The following is a 21,351-nucleotide window of genomic DNA, read 5'->3' on the forward strand; positions in this document are numbered from 1 at the left end:
AATTTAAAAGTTTGTTGTTAGCTTGCCCCTTTGCCTAGACGCCTGAATTTGGTAATGTGACAGTTAGGCTACTCTCTTAGGACATTTATCGGAAACACAACTTCCCAACATTTTCAACACAGTGATTTTCTGCTGGCCTACCATTGACTGTTTGTTATTACCCCCATTTTCAACGTCCCGCAAGAACCTTGCTTGTCAGTCTCGATAAGCTGCTGGTAGACAGTGATTGAAAAGCAAAAAATAAGAACGTCGTCATACCCGAAGACATCGTTTCTTTTTTTGTTTATTTAATCAGAGCATAAACAGCAGACACCGTGTGGAGAGAGGTGGGGTCGTAACCAAAACAGGTGGTGCTATAGTCTGCTATTTTCTAATAGCGCCCTGCTATTGGTTGCTGCTCAGTACTCAGGCTACTGTTGGAGACATAACACCTGGCTACTATTTGTGACGTAATCAATAACAGTTAAGGTTTTCAGCAAAGTGAGCAGCTGATGTGAATTTTTCCAAGAAGAGTGTTTATGACTTTTTTGGAAAGAACATATTTAAAGCTTGGTTGTGTGGGCGAGGATAGTATAAGTTATATTTACACCTTGAACACCTTTGTTATAAACAAACTGTGAGCTGTTCAGTTAAAGCAGCCTGATGCTCCTTCACCAACAGCAGCCAGTCAATTACAGAGCGACAGCCAAAGGCAGGGTGCTACTCGAGCATTGACAGTCTGCTGTTAATTACGTCACAAACAGCGGCCTATCCCAGTGCTTCTCAACCTTTTTTTACGGCGATCCAAATATTAAACATAAATTAATAGCGATGCTGAGGCGACCCAATTTTTTCACCCAAAAATTGAGTATTTACAAATATTTAGCCTTGACTCGAAGCTAGCCAATTAAACATCTCACAGCAAATAATCATCACCATGCTTCTTCACTTCTGTTTCGCAACAATGGAATATGACGTCAGTCAATATGCAATGAATAGAGTAAGGTACTCAGTTATGGAACGGCTTTGTGGACTAGTTTAATTGGCGACGGCGACCCAAACCAACCAAATGGTGACCCGGGGGTTGAGAAGCACTGGCTTATCCCTAGCGTTACAACAACAGCAGCTTGTCAATTAACAATAAGAAGGTGCTATATGAAAACAGCAAGCTGCTGTACAACAATACCAGTCGTTCTTCTGATTACCACGTCACTAAGCGTATCTTTACAAATCTGTTGATCAGCTTAAATGTAGCCTAGCTACCACATTGTCTCTGTATCCAACATATAACTTATTACATATGTTTGTGTTTGTAAGCACTGTTTTGCCGTACGGCCAATGTGTTGCATTTTTTTTGTAACTTATTTATTACATGTTGTGTTTACTGACCGTGTTATCCATTATGCATCTTATCATTTGGTTGCGTTATTCTCACACGTTTTAAGCCTTTCGGGCTTTGCTGCTTTTTTCCCGCTCATTGTTTGCTGGTGGAACTGTTAAATGTTATTTTATCTCATTATACTGTAATGGTTCGCATTTTTTTTTTCGTTCCCCCAAAGACAATGGTGAAAAATAAACAATACAATACATACCTGGCTCTCTAAATCACTAATCAGCAACCACGTGACGTCAATAAATACAGGGTGCGACTCAAGAACAGCAGGCTGCAATTGGTGACGTCTTCAGAAAATTTTGACATGTGCTTAGTTAAAACTGCTATTAACTTTGTGGGGAACAACCTAGCCATCTGATTCTGAAACATCGACATTGTTAAAACGTAACCAATAACTTCTGGAACCTTAAACTGCCAACAACAGACTAAAATGAACAAAATTGAAAATCGTACCATATTTTGCAAGTCCTAAATATGCGTTTAAGCGGTATGCAATTAAAGAGTTAACCAAATTCATCTGTATTATGCTACACCATTACAAGGTTAGCACCATTCCACCTTTCCGCTTCCCACGGGTGCTTTCAAAATATAGCCTACAGGTTCACTTGGAGCAGGGGCGGGCAACTTCTTCGGTCGGCGGGCCTGATATGAGAAAATGAAGTACTTGGCGGGCCGGATTCCTGAATAGATTGGAGCGCAGCTTTGTCTTATTAATGTTCATGGTCGAAAATGTTTGCTCACAAATGTATGTAGACCCGAACAGAACAAGTAGATTCATGGCCATCTTTCTCAGGTTGGCAAACTTGGACTTATTCAGTGACGCAATACAGGGATTGCGGCAGAATGTGGCCTTAGGCCACATTATCATGTAAGACCGGAAACTGTCTGCGGGCCGCTTAAAATCCCGTCGCGGGCCGTATGTTGCCCGACCCTGACTTGGAGCGTTTGACTGTAAAATTGAATTGAAAGTTTTTCGAAACCGTGCGTTTAGTGAAGTGATTTTACAGTATTTTAAACATATTTTTTTTAAACTTGCTGCAAATAAAGCACAAATTTTTACATTAATGTTTAATAGGCCTACGTGTTGTTCCATCTTGGTTTAGCATGGTTGTCGAAGATTGCACTCTTTGTATTTTAAACCAGCGATCCCAAACCGATTCGTGGACGTTTTTCAGCCGGGCCGTAAAGGTTTCCCACATAAAAGATTAAACACGATACTCTTACTGGATAGAAGAAAATAAGAATGAATAAAATACGATAGCATAAATAAAATAAAATATGAAATCACCAAAAGAACATAAATCATAAGCGGAGACAAGCAATATGTACTACAGTATATTGCGTGTCACCGTTTAAGAATAATGTTCGTTTCTTGACTTCAAACGTAGGCTACAGGCAAAAAAGCATTTTGTTGCAGTAATTGCATGCTGATGTTTTCATCTTGAATTACTATACGGACACATTTTAGTGAAAAAGCATTTAATACGGTAATCAATTTCGGTAAAACGTTCAGCGTAGCTCAGCAAAGACATAATGAATAACTAGTTCCTTTTTGAGAAGAAAAATACCCCGAGTTTCGGACTGTAAGCAGGAACGTAGCCATGGGGGCGAAGTCACCTTTCGCCTTCCCCAATGTTTGACAACGGATAGTTTTTGGGAAGGGCTAGGTTTAATAATTCGTATTTTTAAACTTAAGCTAATAGTAAACCTTTAGATAGGTACTTAAGATCGGTCTCCATTACATTTGTATTCCCATATCAGGATCGAGTACTGTATTGACACATTACTACGTTATTAACTTTTTTGTACAGTATTATCTCATAACTTCTTCCCATTTGTGCCTATTAAGTCGCAGTGCAAAAGTACATTAAAATATTTTGCATTTCAATATCTTAAATTAAAATATTATTTAAAATTAAGATTATTTCCTAAACGTTGAATATGTTGACACCATAGCGCCTGCTTGTCAAGCTGTTTACGAATGTTGCACCATAGTTGATTTGACAGGGTCAATGCAAGTTCGTTCATTAACTCCCAATTAAGTTGTGCTTCACCATATATGTACGATTAGTACGAATCCCATTTGTCATCAGGGCCGTAACTAGGGGGGTCCCGCCCCTCCTAGAAAAATTTGTCAGATATTGTTTTCAAGTGAGAATTGTATAAACATATTCATAGTTTTAAAAATGAAAGCAGCATTTCGGCTTGCGTTAACATACTTTTCGTGGGCATTCAAGCTATGCGAGTGGAACAACGTTATTACCCTATAGTTAATACGGCACCAATCACGCAAAGAAAATTTTATAAAAAAGAAACCAGAAAAACTACTCAATGTAATCCAGAAAGCAATAACACTCTCTGAATTTCTCCACGTCTTATTCTTGTACTGAGCAATGAAAATTTCTTAAATTATTCAGTACCTCTGAAAGCAGTTAAAAATTCAATTAAAAACGATATCTTCCAAATTCAGAAATTCTTCAATGAAAAATGCAAAGCTAAATGAGTGTTTTTCCAGAAAAAATTAGCTGCCGAGCCAACCGTTACACTTCTTTGGCACAAACAAGGAGCTGGGCGAATCTCATCAACTACCGCATATTCTTGTTCCCACTCTAGGCTAATCAAGATTTTTCTTCGAATTTCGCCATTAAATTTTTCACCATCCTTTCTGCTGATCCATTTTGCGCGGCGCCTTTCATATGCGGCCAACGAAACTAGTAAACTGTTTATAAAACCTTTTTACTCACATAAAACACATCGGCTTCCATCGACTGAGTGCACAATTTCATTTTTATGTATATGGTTTCACGATTTGTAAAAACTTTGTTGTAGCCTACGTTACGCTTTGCAGTTTTAACCAGTAACTTAATTCTATAAATAATTTTTCTCGTGTGTCTCGCTGCTTCTTTCTAAAATCTATACTTTTTTATTCACACCATTGTAATGTAATAAAGATTATTTTGTCACAACATTCCCCTTTCAATGTTTGAAACTTTTTGTCATTCATTCATTCATTCATTCATTCATTCATTCATTCATTCATTCATTCATTCATTCATTCATTCATTCATTCATTCATTCATTCATTCATTCATTCATTCATTCATTCATTCATTTTATTTTTCGCCTTCAATGTGGCAACATTAACGAAAAATTGTGCTGTCGCAGGTGGTCGCAAACATATTAGCAGTTACGACAATAATTTCCAGAAATTAGACGAGCGAATATAGCAAGGTCTCGAGGGCAAAAACGTGCATTACAGAATAATAAAATAATGTAAAAAAACTACTAGTGTCAAAATAGCTTTCTTAAATTTTTGACCTGATTTAAATCGAATTGCCGGAATTTTGTCGTAGCGGTCGGCAAGACGCGAATATCCTTTTTTTTATTCGAACACCATTCTTTTGATCGATCGTTTGTCCTGCTATCTACTGCATACGTCATAATTTTAATATGAAATGGCATGAAATAGAACTTGTACCACGTGTTCATAGCTAATATGTGTAGACGTTACCGAAGTGGGTTAATTTAGTGCATCGCTAACCCGCCGGGGCATCAATTAATAGATCGGTGAGTATTATATATAGACCTTTATACTTGCTTGGAGCTAGCCGTGTTGTAATGTACTTTTATATTCCTTATAAACCATTGATCGTATTATTTGATATAAACTTCCGTTGTATCACCAGTTACATATGTTTGTGGCGTCATAATAATCTCTTATTTAACAAAAGTGCCAGAACGAGGAATTGGATTATTGAGTCAATGTTATTGATTGATGATTATAGAGTTGATCGATTAAATCGCCATCCAATGGATTAATGAGCTGAGTTTTTGACTTGATTAATATACAATCAATTGTCCCCCTCAACTATAGACTATGGTGTAAAACGTTTCATACAAAAACGTTTGCAGGCTACCTTTGTATAATTTTTGCTCACTTTGCCGTTCAAAAAATTTCAGAAAGCTGTGACACCGTCCACAACGAAGTAAAACAAAAATATTTGCCTGTTAAAAATTAATCTAAAAATTTGTGCTCTATTTGCAAATAGTTTTAAAAAATATGTTCAAAATACTGTAGAATCACCTAACTAAATGCACGGTTTCGAAAAACTTTCAATTCAATTTTACAGTCAAGCGCTCCAATTGAACCTGTATATTTTGAAGGCAACCCTTCCTACTGTCAATGGCAAAACATAGCGGTACAAATTTTGAAACGCCGTATACAATTATATAAACATTGAACTGAGTTGACGCAAGGAGCAGAATCTGTCTGAGCCTTCAACGCCTGGTAGCCTAACGTTGACACTGATGACTGATGACGCTTACCGCGGTGAAAGAAAAAAAATTCCTACTGCCTTTTATTGAAGAGAGTTGCGTAAAATTTACATAAAAATATTGAAATTATAGATTTATTTCAATTCAGATCACTCCAGGTTATAAAGTAATGTGCAACCTGTGCTGAAATAGCGCGGTTTTGCAGCTCAAATCTGCCGCTAGTCTCAGCAATTTGCCAGCTTATGCTAACAAAAGAAATGTTTGAATGTAGGCTAGCCTATGGTTTTTGCAGTAACTTTTAATAACCGCTTTCCTAGATTTCAGTGATAGGTAGACTATGACAACCGCAAAAAAATTAAAGCTGTCACTATTTCACCCGAAAAATCATAAAATCCAAGCTATTTGTCACAGTTTCTTGTTAGACTTAAATCTTATAACATAGCAACCTAACTCAAATCTTCCTACTAACCTAAATCCAACAATTAAACTCTAAATAGTTATAAATATAATTATCAAAGTTTTACATGTACCCATTCTCCTCACTAACCTAACCGCCTAGCCTAACCTAGACAGCGCGCTGCATGACCTGCGTATGGTGAAATAGCCACTCTTAAAGGTTAATAGGCTGTAAATGATTAGGTCATGGGATGAGTGCAATGAAACATGAAAAATGAAATTTGAATAAAGAAAACATATTTGCTGTACCCTCAAAAGTAACAGTGTTTTGGTATTGTTTATTTACTTGGTTACAGAAGAAAATAATAAAATATCCCATGCAGGGATAAACAAAAATTATTATTGATCAAAGTTTTCAAATCTTGACATACTGCCATAAGCCAATATCCACTTAAGTTGCAAAATCTGGCTCCACTTGTTTAACATCGAGGTTTGCAACATATAGCCAGTGCAACAGTTTCATACTGGCTAAGTAATAATTTATAATATGTAGGCAAAACAATCCAAAAAAACGTCCTGGCAAAAGTCTTTATTGCCTCGTTTATTTTCTATAAACTATGATAGACTTTTGTGTGGATTATACTCTGTAGTTGTTTATGTCATTACAGTTTAGGTTATAATATTACTATTAGAATTATTATTGACATTTGTTTGAAGATAATTTAAAGACATAAAATGCCAAACATCACATTAAATAGGCATTTAAGGGGCTGTAGGCCCATCCAAAGTCCTATCTTAAACAATGCAAAGTAACATTTTTCAATTCGAATTTGCTTCTTTAGAAACAAGCCCGGTCACCTCGCTGAATTTTTGTATCCGCCGAGATGTAGGATAAAACAACTTAATGCAGAATTTTGAGCAAATTCTCATATCTGGAATTTTCACACCAAATGCTTCAACTTTTAAACAACTTTTTTCCTTACATTTTTCCAAAAAATCAGCCAAAAAGCCTTAATTTTGAACCAACACAAAACGTCAACTTTAGCCTGAACCTACACTCAGCAAACGCCATAACAACAACAAACCATCACAAATTAAGGTCACATGCGCACTGGACCGGAACCATTTATACTTTTTCTATAATGACGTCTTGCATGCGACCTTCGTCACAATCGCCGAGTTGCCGTTTCAAAACTGCTCAAAATGGTACTACAGGCCCTTAAGGGTAAGAAATTCTAAAAACTTTTCAACCACACAATAATAAAGTTTTTACTAGAGGTGCAATGAAACTTCTGCAGATCGAATTAATTCGTCCAAATCATGTAAAATGCCCAAATTTGGTTTTCGGCAAAATTTGTTTCCAGATTTGGCTGAAAACCGAATATTTAAGATACTTCTGAAAACCTGCTTGAAAATTCCTTCATTGCAGGAAAACTGTAACAACAGTGGATATGATTGTTGTTTAATTCCATTTCAGTATTCTTTTGTTTGCAAGTTACAACTAAGTATATACAGTATATGTATGTTCAACTTTCGTATTTCCTTTATTGTATAAGCTGCGGTGCATAAACACAATTTCTTTCACATTTATCATACAAATACTTTCAATTACTAGATTACATGAATTGGCCGAAATAATTTATTTCCTTTTTCAAAAAATTTGGATCGAATCCAAAAAACATGATTCAATACATCCTCAGTTTTTACGATTTGTAGATTGTGCATGGTAGAAGGGGTTAACACTGGCACATCTTTACAATTTTAAATATATTTTTTTTCATAATGTAACAATCTTGTAACATTTTGACTTTATTTCGATCTCTGGTGTATCTGTAAAGTAAATCGCAGTCTATCCTGAAAACAATGCATTGGTGAAGCTATTCAAGTTTTTAAAAATTGTCAATTCATCAATGTTGCCCTGGAGATGAGGTAACTTTAACAGGTTGTTGTGTATGAACTTAGGAACACAGATATGCCTCTGTAAAAGTACTTTGACACTCAAATGTGTTTTAAAAAATTGAAGAGCCATCATTGGGATACAGCAAGCAACAATAAGAACTCCTTATAGTTAAAAGGTCTCCTGTTGCTCACAGGAGTAGAGTCACTTATTTTTTCAAATGTCTGTCTCATGATAGTGTAGTCAATCAACATGTGTAGGCCATTTCCAGTAGTATTTTAATGTATCATATTTTAAATTTTTGGTTCCATTGTTCGTTGTTTGTATAATTATTGTCTAACTATCATACTAATTGAAAATAATAATCTGCTTTGCAGCACAGGTTCATCCTGTGATTTATGTGGTGTACAATGATAAATGGTCGAGACCTGTTGACATGATACAAGAAGTTCATGGGATCAAGAGCATCACGTTTTTGGAGCAGACAACGAAGTGAAAATAATCAGATGTCAGAAGAGGAGTCTGGTCGAGCTGATGGGACAAATATTGCATCTTCGGATGATGATGAGGATCCCGCCTTAGCCATGGTTCTTGCTTTTATACTTCGTAATGGACACTTGGACCTTATGTCATCCAGAAGTATGAGATCAAGGGATTCTGATGATGATAACGATGCCCATGCAGAGCTATCACATCGGAGCAATCAATTGCAACCTAATACCATAAGAGACAATGACTTGTACCAGGAGATGCAGCTATCCACTGGAAGTATAAACCCCCAATGTAAAAGCATCAGTGACAGACAATACAACATATCTCATGTTCTAAGGCAACGTGAAGCTAACTGCTGTGGGCTTAATAGGAAAAAGAATTTCACCCATGGAACGTGTGCCTCTGTATTTTCAAGGCATGTGCCAAATGATGTGATTAAAAGAGTAAGTTTTCATGAAAAATTATTTTGCGGAACATATTCTGATGACGGAAATACTTTCTTATCTGCTTGTCAAGATCGAACTTTAAGAATTTACAATACTAGAAAATTATCAAATAAATCGATGTTCAAAAGGATTCAGGCTAGGGATATTGGTTGGAGTGTTCTTGACACAGCTTTTAGCAGTGACTCAAGGTTTGTTGCTTATTCAAGCTGGTCCAACTACATCCATGTTTGTTCAGTGTATGATGGTGACGATCCCAGTTTATCAGTTCACAGTGCTCATGACCTGGAACCAAATCACTACAATTTTGCAGTGTTTTCATTGCAATTTTCTAATGATGCAAGTGAGATCATTTGTGCTGCAAATGATGGTTATTTGTATGTGTATAATCTCGAACGTGGCGAAAGGACACTAAAGCTGGATGCACATGAAGATGATGTCAATGCAATATGTTATGCCGATAACAGGTCACATATAATATACTCTGGTGGAGACGATGGGCTGGTTAAAGTTTGGGATCGTAGAATTCTTTCAGATACAACTAATGCCTCAGTAGGTACCCTAGCTGGCCATCAAGATGGTATCACGTACATTGACACTCGTGGTGATTCTAGATATTTGCTTTCTAACAGCAAAGATCAGTCTGCAAAACTTTGGGACATTCGTCAGTTTTCGTCAAGAAGTACAATCGACAAAGTACGCCAAACGGTGGCAGAGCAGAGGTGGGATTACAGATGGGAGAGCGCTCCGCTTTGTTTGACCAGGAAAAAGCCCATACCGGGAGATAGTTCAGTGATGACATATCTGGGCCATCATGTTCGTAGCACCTTGATTCGCGCACGTTTTTCACCCATGCATACCACCGGAAACAAGTACATTTACTCGGGTTGCTCATCTGGACGTGTCTTTGTGTACGATCTTCTGACTGGAGAAGTTGTATCCAAGTTAAAGAAGCATGAGGGATGTGTCCGCGATGTGTCCTGGCACCCGTATGAAAATGAATTCATTACAAGTTCATGGGACAAGAGCTTTGGATTATGGATGTGGAAGAATGAAAACGTTGATATGGCATGATTTGGTACAGTTTCGTACTGATACTTGTAATAGCTTAGCAATTGTGGAATTTCCTTTGAACTCTTTCACCAAATGTAGAATTTGTTAATTACTTCATTGCTTATTTAAGCTCAGTATTCAGTACTGAATGAAGTAGAGGAAAGCACTCATTAGTCAACGCCCAGTAGTGCCAGCAATGTTAATAATATACTTTTATTTAATCCATGCATATAGAAGGGATAATTATCAGTTTTTTGTTTTATTAGCGGAGCATTCTTCCATTTCAGCTTATCTGCATTGGTAAACTAAAACTGCACTGGTACATCTTCATGTTTTTTTTCAGGCAAATTTTTAACAAGACTCTGTCTTCAAATGAATGCACCTGTCATGTTTTTATTGGTAAAAATTTGGTTACATACCCACATTATATCTGTTAATACTAAAATGATTTCTGTACACTATCATAATAATACTATCTGCTATTACTAGTGCCCATTACAAACCTCTCAACACGCTACACGTGATTTGCATTTTGGAAAGTATGTTTTTGCAACTTATTTTGAAACAACTGCAATGCAGTGGTATTACCAGATTTTAGCTCCTAAATAATTTAATTCTTATCATATTGGTGACTGATTGTTAATCACATTTAGGTGTTAGTTTGTCAGTTGATGGTATTAATTTCAAACTGTGTGTTTTGATGCATAATTGTGAATCTGAAATTCTTATTTAGCACCACCACTCCACTTCATTATTGCAAATTTCTCATGCGACGACCTCGCTACTTAATTTTTTTAAATGCTGATGCACTTATAATCGTTAAAAACCTTTTCAGAAGCACATTGGTGACCCTTAAAGCTAAAATTTCTTTTATTTTGTTCAACAGTGTAATTTTTTGTGCCACTTTCTGATTGTGTTAAAAACCGTATAAAATAATTCCGTGTTCCATGTTGGCTTGACTGTTTTTATCACAATTTTTGTAATAGCAAAAATATGCATACGGAATTTGTAAAATGAAACAAAAACTGGTCCTGCCGACTTGAAATTACACAAGCAGAAACAAAGAAAAGAGTAATTCTGCTGATGATTGGCAAAGTCGATATTTAAATCAGTGTTTTAATGACTTGAGTCACGTTTTTGGAGCCAAGGTCCTAACTAACTTGACTTGAGTTGGTCCAGAATTACTCGAATCACATTACAACAATTGTGACGGAAAGACATACAACTTTAGGTAACAAAATCGGATATACTGTACTGTATTCGTAAACAACTACAACTCTGTAACTGTCAACCACATTAATTTGTAGGCAGCCATAATGTTATACTAATCAGTTTAATGTAATGAATAGTGTGATCTCAAAAGAGTTTTTAGGTTAACGTTTACTTGACTCAAGTTAGAAAAACGTCACGCTGAAATTGATGCAAGAGAGACCTGTGGCATTATCGCAGCTGACGTAAACCAACAGTCAGCAATGCTACAAATGTATGGTATAATTGTATTGTTTTGTCATTAATTACGAGAGCTAAATTATAGTGCTAATTTAATTGCAACAAAATAAAATCGATATGCTTACAAACTATAAACAATTAATAGACGGGAATGATCCGACTAAACGTTTTTTTTGTATAGATCAGTTGTTATTTGGCGTCACGTCTCACGAGGAATTGGCGTAGAAGAATGTGGCGTGTTGTCCCAGCTGGGTAGGCAGGTAGCAGGTTGGTTGGATGCATGGACATTATTGAATGTTGTGGTAGAGTCGTGAGTTAAGCTGGTGTACAAGACAGACAAGCTCTGTTCTGGATAGTTTAATCTGTAGCTTAAGCTTAGCTCGTATAGGCATTAGTGTAACTGCAGCACGCTAAACTTAATGAAACGCGTTAAAGGTAGAAGGCTCTTGACTATTAGGCTAGAAACAACTTAAAAGATTTTCTAAATTCTAATTATATAAGAGGACCATGCATTTTTTAGGTCTAAAATTTCATAAAAGCTCTATTTTTTCTACCCAATGGTCTGGTCACAATTGCTAGAATTATTATCTGCAAATACATCCCTTAATACAATCTCTTCATGCTGTGCTCATAGCATAGTCTGGCACAGATGACACCTTAAAAAATGGCATCATCCAGACACCAGTCACATGGGCAACCTCATTGTGCAGTAGACACCAATCATTAAAAAGAACAATGGGTTTCCTGTGTGCATCCATTCAGCTCAGTGTTGAATGCCAATTCAAAATTTGATTGCCATGGCACCGAGACATGGACCAAATTTTGACACCAAACTATGTACCTTGATTATTGTGCAAAACAAAATACTTTATACTTTATTCATTGTTCATTAAATAAATTAGACCAGCATATAGCCTATAGGTTATAGAAGTTTTTATTGTTTGTGTTTGTTAATACTTGACTAAGCACTGTTTGTTTGTGCCCTATTTTAACTGGAATGGAATGAGTGTAAACCTTCGGTATTGTGGTACACAACAAGCAATGGATGTGGAAAGTAGCAAGTACAAAAATTCTGTTCTCAATCGTGATGACACACAATTGACAGACTCTACACAAAGCACTGAACAGCAAGTTCAGGATCATGCAGCATCGATAAATGCCGTTAGATGTCATAACAACATCAACAGCGATGAGGAATTATTGCTTTCGACTCCGACAGATGCCGAAAAAGCTTACTTAAAAGATGTGAAAATGCAGAGTGTTGTGTTTATTGAAGACGCTGTTCAGTACAGAAGTATTCACCACAAAGCAAGTAAATTTTCGTTGACCCTTTATCGTTGGTACCGTTCCGCATCCATTCAGTATGTAATAAAGCTTGCCACCTTTATCATTTTGATGTTGGCTTTTATTGAAGAACCATCATCCTTAAGTTGGTCGTCTGACCCTCGCCGAAATTGCAAAAGGTAATATTTTATATAGTTTACAGTAGTGCATAAATTCTATATACACTATATTTCACATACTTCGGCAAAAATTGCACACCTGTGCACTCATTTTTTCACATCGCCAAACTGTATTGGTGTATTATATGTTATTAATTTACAAAACTAGGCTGCATCTGCTCTTTTTATTGACTACCGTCCGTACGTCCGCATCAGTTGCTCAATTAAAAAACTTTACTGTTGCATATAAGCATATTGTATATAATATACTGTATTGGTCATTCCATACAAAATCAACCAAAATAATGAAAATGAACACCCTTATCTTTCAGATTATTTTATTATATGATTAAGAGTGTCAGAATAGGAACAAAACCAAAACAATTCAGCGTTCTAGCTCAATTAGCTTTCAAGATATAGAACCTTGAAATTTTGACATTTTTGCAACCTAACAAAGCTCTTTTTTCTGTTTTTGCTTCTAGCATCCTCAGCCTGCACTGTAAAATGCTAAAAAGAATAAATGGTAAAACTGGTAAAATTTGATAAAACAGTGTTTTCTCTTGAAAATTTATGATTGAATGTGGAATATTGCCTGGCCCCGATCTCAGCGAGGGCACTGTAACATTTCTTTTTAATTTTAATGTTTTACGTAGGTATCATACTTTCTATTTCAGCTTTAACTTAACACGGTCAATCTCAAACTCCGACATGAAGTTAAATTTTCTTAACGTAACATACGTAAATTTTTGTAAACCATTGGGAAGAATTGTGTTTCTTCGAAAAGCAGCGTATAACAAGTAGAGTAAAATAAAGGATTATTGTGCTTTTTATATATGTTAACATATTTATGACCTTTTACATAGAGCCAAGTTTTCTTGACATCAGTAATTAGCACTTTGGTTATAGAAAAATACATTGTACAATATGGTAACACAGTGCCAGATTTTGAAGATTAGGTGTAAGTAATCAACTCACTGTGGTAGCATACTGCATAATACATATTACTATACTCTTTTCCAAGGTGCAATTGCTGCTGTCAAGAAAATCCAAACTAACAATATTGGCTCTAAATAGAAAGCAATTAATTTAAACAAATACAAACATACTAAAAAGTCTTTATTTTACGTAACTTGTCATATGCAGCTTTCTGAAAAACACAGTGTTTCATTAAGGTTTTCAAAATTTACATATTTTAAGAAAAAGAAAAGCTAAGAAAATTTAAAATTGTAGCTCAGTTTGGGATTGATCGTGAGAAGTTAAAGCTGAAATAGAATGTATGATATGTATGTAAAACAATAAAATCAAAAAAATTTATTACCTAAATTTATTAATTTATTATTTATTAAAATTTTATTACCTTGCTCTAGCTGAAATCCAGGCCTCAGTACCTTTAGCATTAAATCATGAATTTTCAAAGGGAAACACTGTTATTGTTGAATTAAGTTTTATTTTAATATAAAGAACATAATCAAGAATCGAATCCTGCCATTTTCTAGCATTTTACCGAGAAAGCTGTGGACGCCAGAAGCATAAAAAGAAAAGGGCTCCCTCAAGTGGCGAAAATGCCAAAATTTCAAAGGCCTACATCTTAAAACCCAGTTAAGCTAGAACGCTGGAATTTTGTGTTTTGTTTCAATTTTTCTACCCTATAACATACAAACACGTATAAAAAATCTGAGAGGTAAAGATTTTTAAGGTTGGTTGATTTTGTATGAAATGACCCTCAGGCCTATATATGTTGTACTTTAATTTTATTAAAGCTTATTTGTTTAACGAAACTGATTTACTTGAATTGTTGAAAGATTCCTTTGCATCCAGACGCAGTTTGGGCTTGTTTTAATGTTAAAGTGCATGTTTCCAATTTATTTGATATGTTTAATATTTTTTATACTGTCTCTAGCATTCCCTTAGTTATAAAATCTCATTTTTCCACATACATTCACAGGTTTGAGTTACCTCATGGAATCACTGAGGGAATTGAAATACTCTGTCTTGTCATTTTAACAGTGTCCAATATAATACAAGGCTACTTGTCAACACACAAAGAAAGCCAAGTCCCTTTTTTAAAACGCAATCCATGGCTGACTGGAGGCTTTATTGTTTTGCTGTTATCGTTTGCAGATGTCATAGTATCACTTGTACTCGGAAATGACAGTTACAGGTTACAGGCTTCAGTAATCTTTTCAGTTTGTCCTGTTCGTAGATTTTTGCGATGTTTAGTATAAAATTTTTTCTTGAAGTTTTTCTAAATGAAATTAGATTTGTTTTGTAGGATACGAATACGTCGCCTTTTTCGACCCTACTTTCTTGTACAAAACACAACAATGTTGAAGAAGACTTTGAAAGCAATGTGGAACACACTTCCTGAAATAGCATCTGTACTCACTCTTCTCTCTCTACATCTCTACTTTTTTACAATGTTAGGAATGCTTGTATTTCCACACGTAAGTCAAAACCACTCAAAACAATCCATAAATTCGAGAACATTTAGAAATTAGTCAAGTTCATATCAATATGATGTCTCTAAAACACAGTTTGGCTAGTAAGATGTAAGTATGATATGTTGTATAGATATACATCTTTGCAATTTTTATATATAACTTTTTTACGTACTGCATTTACCTTTATAGAGAACAGCAAATAGTACAGCAATAAATGGTGACGAGTTCAACAATACAGAATGGAAGTTATATTTCCGAACCATTGATAATGCTATAATGTCACTGCTTGTTCTTTTAACAACTGCTAACAATCCGGATGTGATGATGCCTGCATACTCTGAAAATAGGTACTAGTGATTTCAAGTGTAATACTGTGTAAATAAAATTGTTATGATTATTGCCGGTAGTATGACACATACTTTTAGATCAGGGGCGGGCCTGATATAGGAAAATAAAGGGCTTGGTGGGCCACTTATCCACTTATACAAGGAATAAATCATATTTAATTAAACTTTAAGTTTAAAAGCATAGAGACCAAAAGCAGTATTTAATGAATTTATTAACGTTATAACGCTGATTGCGGCAGACTGTGGCTGCGGGCCACATTATCATGTAAGACTAAAAAATGTCTGGGGCCCGCCCAGAATCCCGTTGCGGGCCGGGTCCGGCCGGCGGGCCATATATTGCCCGCCCCTGTTTTAGATGCTTTCGTTGTAGCCAAAGTTGTTTGTTTTGTGCTGTTTTAGACTCTATGCCATTTATTTCATTCTTTTTTCATTGATTGGCACTTTTCTGGTGTTTAACTTGCTGACCGCCATTATTTACAATCAGTTCCGTGGTTATTTCAAGTGTTCAATGCAGGTACGCACTAAGTTGTGATGTTAGTTTACCATAAAAGAATGTGTTAAAAACTTATCTAAAAATATAAAATCTTTCCTTTCAGACGAGCTATTTTCGTCGTTGTGTTGCTTTGTCAGCGGCCCATCATTCTCTCTGTAAGGCAACCGCCGTTGTAAAGGGACAAAATTATATGGAATTAGACCAGCCACTGTAATTACAATAAGTTTATTAGTTAATGTGTTTGGAAATTTAGTAATTTAAATGCTCTGCTAGCCTTTGTTACTTATTAATGTGTTTTATATTGCTTACATAAAATAATACGTGTAGACATTACAGAAAAAGATGTAAATAAAAAATGTTTACAATGTCTAACAATGTTTTCCCATTTATATATCGTTTGCAGTGCTTCAGTCTGCATTATACAGGAAGTTCTACGCAAAGCCTCCTTATCACCCGAGCAACGTAGACATGTTTACACCGCTTTAAAGGAAGCTTGTGATAATGGTCTCACAGAATTAAATCTAGATCTCTTCAATAACCTTTTTAGAAATATTGATTCCAGCTTTCATCTGTCAATTTTACCTAAGGCACAAGGTAATCAAATTTGCTTGCATTGTTTGTAGTTGTTGTGTCTTAATTATTATCATATATTTCTATTATGTACATTTAGCAGTATGGTTCTAAAAAACTTACAAAAGCTTGCATGGAACATACATCGCACCTAGCTGTTATATCAAAAAAACATCACAAATGATAAAACAACAAAAGTCAACCCTTGAAAAATAAATAAAATTAAGTTTGCATGTCAATAGTGGAATTAACAACTTGCTGCCAAACAAAGAACATTTTATTTTTCACTACAAGTTAAATCATGTTGGTAAATGATATTGGTCACGTATCATTGCACTATGTCGTATGAATGTTCCACAAACTTTCTAATGGTTTGATAGGTGAAAGAAGTTGCCATGTAGAAAAAGTTTCAGTGTTATAATATAATACCTGTGTTCCTGTTTTCTCAGAAAATCAAATAACAACTGAAAGGTTTATTGTAAAAGCTATATAAATTACACTGCATCACATGTTGCACGTGCCTTGTCACTTGCGAATAATTGAAATACTGTATGTTTAAACAAACAAGTTTTTTTGCTGGAGCTCTATTGCAAAATTTACGATGAAACGTTTTCCAATTTTAAAGTCCAACTAGGACAGAGGCTTGTGTAATTTGAGTTACAACCTTATTAGTTATTAGATTTTTATTGCTGTTTGCCCAAACTTAAGTACATGTACTGACAATAATTTGTAAGCAACATAGATCTGCATGGCCTTATTTGATTAAGCAGTAATAACCGTCAAATTATTCACATTTTAATAAAATTTTGCAGTTCCCGTGTGGACTTCTAAAGTCATGAAATTTATACAAAAGTTGGTCCAAAATCGCTACTTTGATGTTGCTGGCAATTTTGTCGTATTGTTAAATGCAATACTAATGACAGTAGAAATTGCCATCCATTATGAGGAGGCTTTCAAGGGAGTATTTAGCCGATTAAACATAATGAATTATGTATTTGTTGGTGAGTTTTTCAGCTTGTGTTACCAAATAACTTAACTGTATTTAATTATCCATTTGCATACGTTGGTCAAGCTTAGGGATGTACAATACAGAATACTTAAGTATTCTAAAATTTAGACCCCAGCGGTGCTTTCCTTTTGTCTTTACAATAGGTTTACAAAGTTCTTATGGTTCAAGTATAGATGACTATTGTCAAATTGACATGATGCGGTTTAATTCACAACGATTAATGCATCCAGCACTTGGTTTTGCAATGTGATGTAAAAAGCGACAACAAAATCTACTGTGTGCGCAAATGAAAACATTTAGTTACAGAATAAAAACCATTTACTGAAAATCTGAAAAAATACAAAAGTTGGATTTAAATCTTTTGAAATTTGGTTCTCAAGGATTCGTTATTCTAGAATGTGCATCCCTATTCCTGTTTCATACAGAATGCTAATTTGCAGTAAGAGCATAGTTAAATACTTTCTCAATAACAAAATAACAACTTGTGTAAACACAGTTTTTGAATATTAGGCTACTATTTCATTGAACAAACACTGAAAATGCTTTCCCTGGGAAAGAAGTACTTTGTAAATATCAACTGTCTTTATGATGGAGCAATCACAGTTGCCCTTGTTGTCATTGAGCTTGTGCAGTTATCCAAATATGGACACAGGTAAAAAGCTTTGTCATTGTCCAATTAGGCCAGTGGTTCCCAACCTGGGGTCCGCAAAGTTAGCGCAAGGAGTCTGCAAGTGATACGTTAATTGCCCATAAATAGCCTATTACGTAACAATTTTGAAGCTTGGGGTCCATGAGAAAGGAATTATTGCAGCTAGAAGCTGGAAACGGTTGAAAACCACTAAACTAGGCTTTGCAGCATTATACTAAATTTATTTTGGCAAAGTTGCTTTTAATTTTAAAAATATTGTTACCGTTACAGTTCTCCTGCTTCTGTGAGAGGCCTGTCGCTTTGGGATTGCGCACGCATTGTAAACATCCTGGTTCTCTTGCGTCTCTTGCGAATTATTCCCCACTTTCGCCCTATGGCACTTGTTACTGGCGTTTTATTGGACATCATTCGTAGCTTGAAATCATTTGCAGGCATCATCATCATAATTTATTATACTTTTGCCATCATGGGGATGATTGTGTTTGAAAATGCCATTTCCCCACCGCCAGGTCTACCTTTCCCCAAAGGTAATTGAGTTTATAAAAAGCAATTTAAAAAGAATTCCTGTTACTTTCTATTGCGGCCTAATGCATCTTATGTTTGAATATTGTTTTTGTGGAACGTGATTAGATGATCACCAATGTAACAAAATAGCATTGCTGATTTAACTATTTATTTGTTTTTGTATTCAACATCTGCAGCCAACTCAGCATTAACCACCATGCCCCCGCCACCTGAATATGAATGTGGAACTTACCAACAGCTTCAGTATTGGGCAAATAACTTCAATGACTTTGCTTCATCAGTGGTAAATCATATAGTGGATTATTGTGGTGATCTTTACGGCTCACTTGTGTTGTGTGTATGTTATATTTTTTTGCATCGCTTCAACAAACATTTTAGTTTTTGTATACATATTTTGTATAAAACTATTCATAAGTACAAGAAGGATTTTATGAAGAATACAAGGTTTTTGAACAATCGAAAAATTGTTCTGTAGGTTTATGGGTAATGAAATCTACGGACATAAGCGCCAGGTATCGGTCTGCCGCAGACCGTTTTTTGTCGCATACTTTTGATATTTATCAAGGTTAATATATGCTGATGTTTTTAATAATTTAATTATTTCATATTTATTTTTAATAATTATGTGATAATTTTTTTAATTTTGGGTTCTTGAATGCGTTTAACCTTAAAAAACTTAGCCTACATAAACACAATATTTAACAACATATTTAGTTTTGAAGTTTTTAAGGTTCAACCAAAATTTGCAAAGCATTGTGTGATAATAAAATTAAGGAAAGCAATTATGCAATATCCACCTTTAATTTAGGGAGTTAAGGCAGGATTGAATTTTTTTCAATCCTGGTGCCTATTTCAGTGATATACCACTGAATGTAAATTTGTCAGATAAGAGCTTAATAACTTTACCAGGTGTTTCGTATAAATTTGCAGGTCGTATTATGGGATGTCATGGTGGTCAACAACTGGGGTGTATTCCTGCAAGCTTATAAAGCAGAAGTAAATTCATGGTCACAACTCTTTTTTGTGATTTGGTGGCTCATTTCCTCTGTTGTCTGCGTTAACCTTTTTGTTGCACTTATCCTGGATCATTTCATTGCAAAGTGGGAAGGGTAAGACGATGGAAAAAACAGCAATATTGCAAATAAGATTTGATGTGGCAATAAAAATACAGTTTTGTGTACCAAGTCGATTTTTACAACAGGGATTCACGCGAGCGAACTGAAAACCACCGTGGCACTATTCAGTCCCTTTTTCAGAATCATTTACACCAACCTTCGCAGGAAAGGATTCAGAAAGAATTAAGAAAGCATCCCTGTTTACAATCTGATGTTACGTGTTGAAAGTTTCATTGCGTTTTCCAGACATTATTCCTGCCATGTTTAGCATCGATAACGCTGTTTTGCAATATAATTGTAAACTTTGAAAAGGTTGTGTGTCTACTGCATATCCACTGTGACTGTAACTTGTCTGTGAAGTTGTCATCTTACTCCAAATACATTGAAATAAATGAGAAAAGTTTTTAACCAACGCACTTGTCCTCACTGTTTGTTTCATTGCTATGATGATTATCTACAATGTCCACCCATATATAAATACTCCGTGTTTAGTGTGTTTAAATTACAGTATAACACTATGTGTGTGCTGCTTCACTAAAGTTCATTTTTAGTCTCTGTCCATCTCCATTAGTAATATACTTTTCGCTTATTTGACGTCATAAATATGAGCTGATGTAACCCAAAGTAGCTACTGTATATGATAAAAATGAAAACTAACCACTGGTTTAAGAATGCTGCATTTCAATTTAAGTAAAATGTTTGTTTCATTTTCTTACTTCAACCTGATTGCAAACCATATATAATAGTGTCCCATAGATAATACAAATCAGGTTATTTTTCTTTATTGTCGGAGATCGATAATTGAATGTAACTAAAATAAGTTAAGCTTTTGCATCACCCAAACATATGTGAATAATGCAGATGGTTGTTTTATTGTGGCATAAATGTGAAAAAGTGATCAATTGATCAACGATATCATTGTGCCTTGAGGTATCATCATTAGCTAAAATTTATTGAAATGGTAAAAAAGTTTAGAAAAACAGAAGGATTCTTTATTTGAGCCGAGATTTAATTAATGTAAGCCATAACTTAAAACGCTTTTTTGTCAGCAATTTGTTTCAAGATGGATACTATTTGTGTAAATATTTGTTCACTGCCTGTAGACATTTAGCAGTACCTTACCTCAATGAATGCTACAGCAACCAAATGGTTAAGTAAACGGTCTGCTTTAACTTTTCCTACAATAGTTTTAAGAACCTTCTTTAATTTCTATTCAATTGCTCATGTATGTCAAAGTTTCTGAAGTTTTTATTATGTTCAGCTTTATACCATATTTGCAATTATTTGACTTTGGCCAATGATTTTAAGTTTTTGGTGATCTGTTTGTTTCACCTGCTGTATGTGTTTTGAAAATCTATTAAAAAAATTGTTTGTTTTCAGATG

The 21,351-nt window shown here is 35.1% G+C and overlaps 3 protein-coding genes across 3 annotated transcripts; 2 read left to right on the forward strand and 1 right to left on the reverse strand.

Moving 5' to 3' along the window:
* Positions 1-1,973: 1,973 nt before the first annotated feature.
* LOC143458902 (uncharacterized) lies at positions 1,974-2,586 on the reverse strand. The gene is made up of 2 exons (XM_076955807.1): positions 2,454-2,586; positions 1,974-2,321 (listed from the first exon to the last, which is right to left on the reverse strand). The coding sequence occupies exons 1-2, from the start codon at positions 2,463-2,465 to the stop codon at positions 1,974-1,976; spliced, it is 360 nt and encodes a 119-aa protein (XP_076811922.1). The 5' UTR covers positions 2,466-2,586.
* Positions 2,587-7,480: 4,894 nt separating this feature from the next.
* On the forward strand, positions 7,481-10,878 carry LOC143461139 (DDB1- and CUL4-associated factor 11-like). Its single transcript, XM_076958942.1, has 2 exons — positions 7,481-7,972; positions 8,318-10,878. The coding sequence occupies exon 2, from the start codon at positions 8,393-8,395 to the stop codon at positions 9,947-9,949; it is 1,557 nt and encodes a 518-aa protein (XP_076815057.1). The 5' UTR covers positions 7,481-7,972; positions 8,318-8,392; the 3' UTR covers positions 9,950-10,878.
* Positions 10,879-11,020: 142 nt separating this feature from the next.
* LOC143461134 (two pore channel protein 2-like) lies at positions 11,021-21,349 on the forward strand. The gene is made up of 15 exons (XM_076958932.1): positions 11,021-11,159; positions 11,301-11,411; positions 11,559-12,840; positions 14,765-14,980; positions 15,092-15,263; positions 15,450-15,607; positions 16,007-16,121; positions 16,204-16,310; positions 16,504-16,694; positions 17,483-17,671; positions 18,190-18,331; positions 18,599-18,855; positions 19,030-19,136; positions 19,784-19,962; positions 20,055-21,349. Exons 3-15 carry the CDS (start codon positions 12,380-12,382, stop codon positions 20,191-20,193), a joined length of 2,433 nt encoding a protein of 810 aa, XP_076815047.1. The 5' UTR covers positions 11,021-11,159; positions 11,301-11,411; positions 11,559-12,379; the 3' UTR covers positions 20,194-21,349.
* Positions 21,350-21,351: the final 2 nt, after the last annotated feature.

Source organism: Clavelina lepadiformis, chromosome 5 (genome assembly GCF_947623445.1).
Source record: "Clavelina lepadiformis chromosome 5, kaClaLepa1.1, whole genome shotgun sequence".
Classification (NCBI taxonomy): domain Eukaryota; kingdom Metazoa; phylum Chordata; class Ascidiacea; order Aplousobranchia; family Clavelinidae; genus Clavelina; species Clavelina lepadiformis.

Bases quoted from the DNA above. Each gene is read 5' to 3' on its own strand.
- LOC143461139 (XM_076958942.1), top strand. From the start codon at position 8,393: ATGGGATCAAGAGCATCACGTTTTTGGAGCAGACAACGAAGTGAAAAT.
- LOC143461134 (XM_076958932.1), top strand. From the start codon at position 12,380: ATGAGTGTAAACCTTCGGTATTGTGGTACACAACAAGCAATGGATGTG. The intron at 15,608-16,006 runs GTACTAGTGATT...GTGCTGTTTTAG, and splicing joins CCTGCATACTCTGAAAATAG to ACTCTATGCCATTTATTTCA. The intron at 16,695-17,482 runs GTAATCAAATTT...AAAATTTTGCAG, and splicing joins AATTTTACCTAAGGCACAAG to TTCCCGTGTGGACTTCTAAA.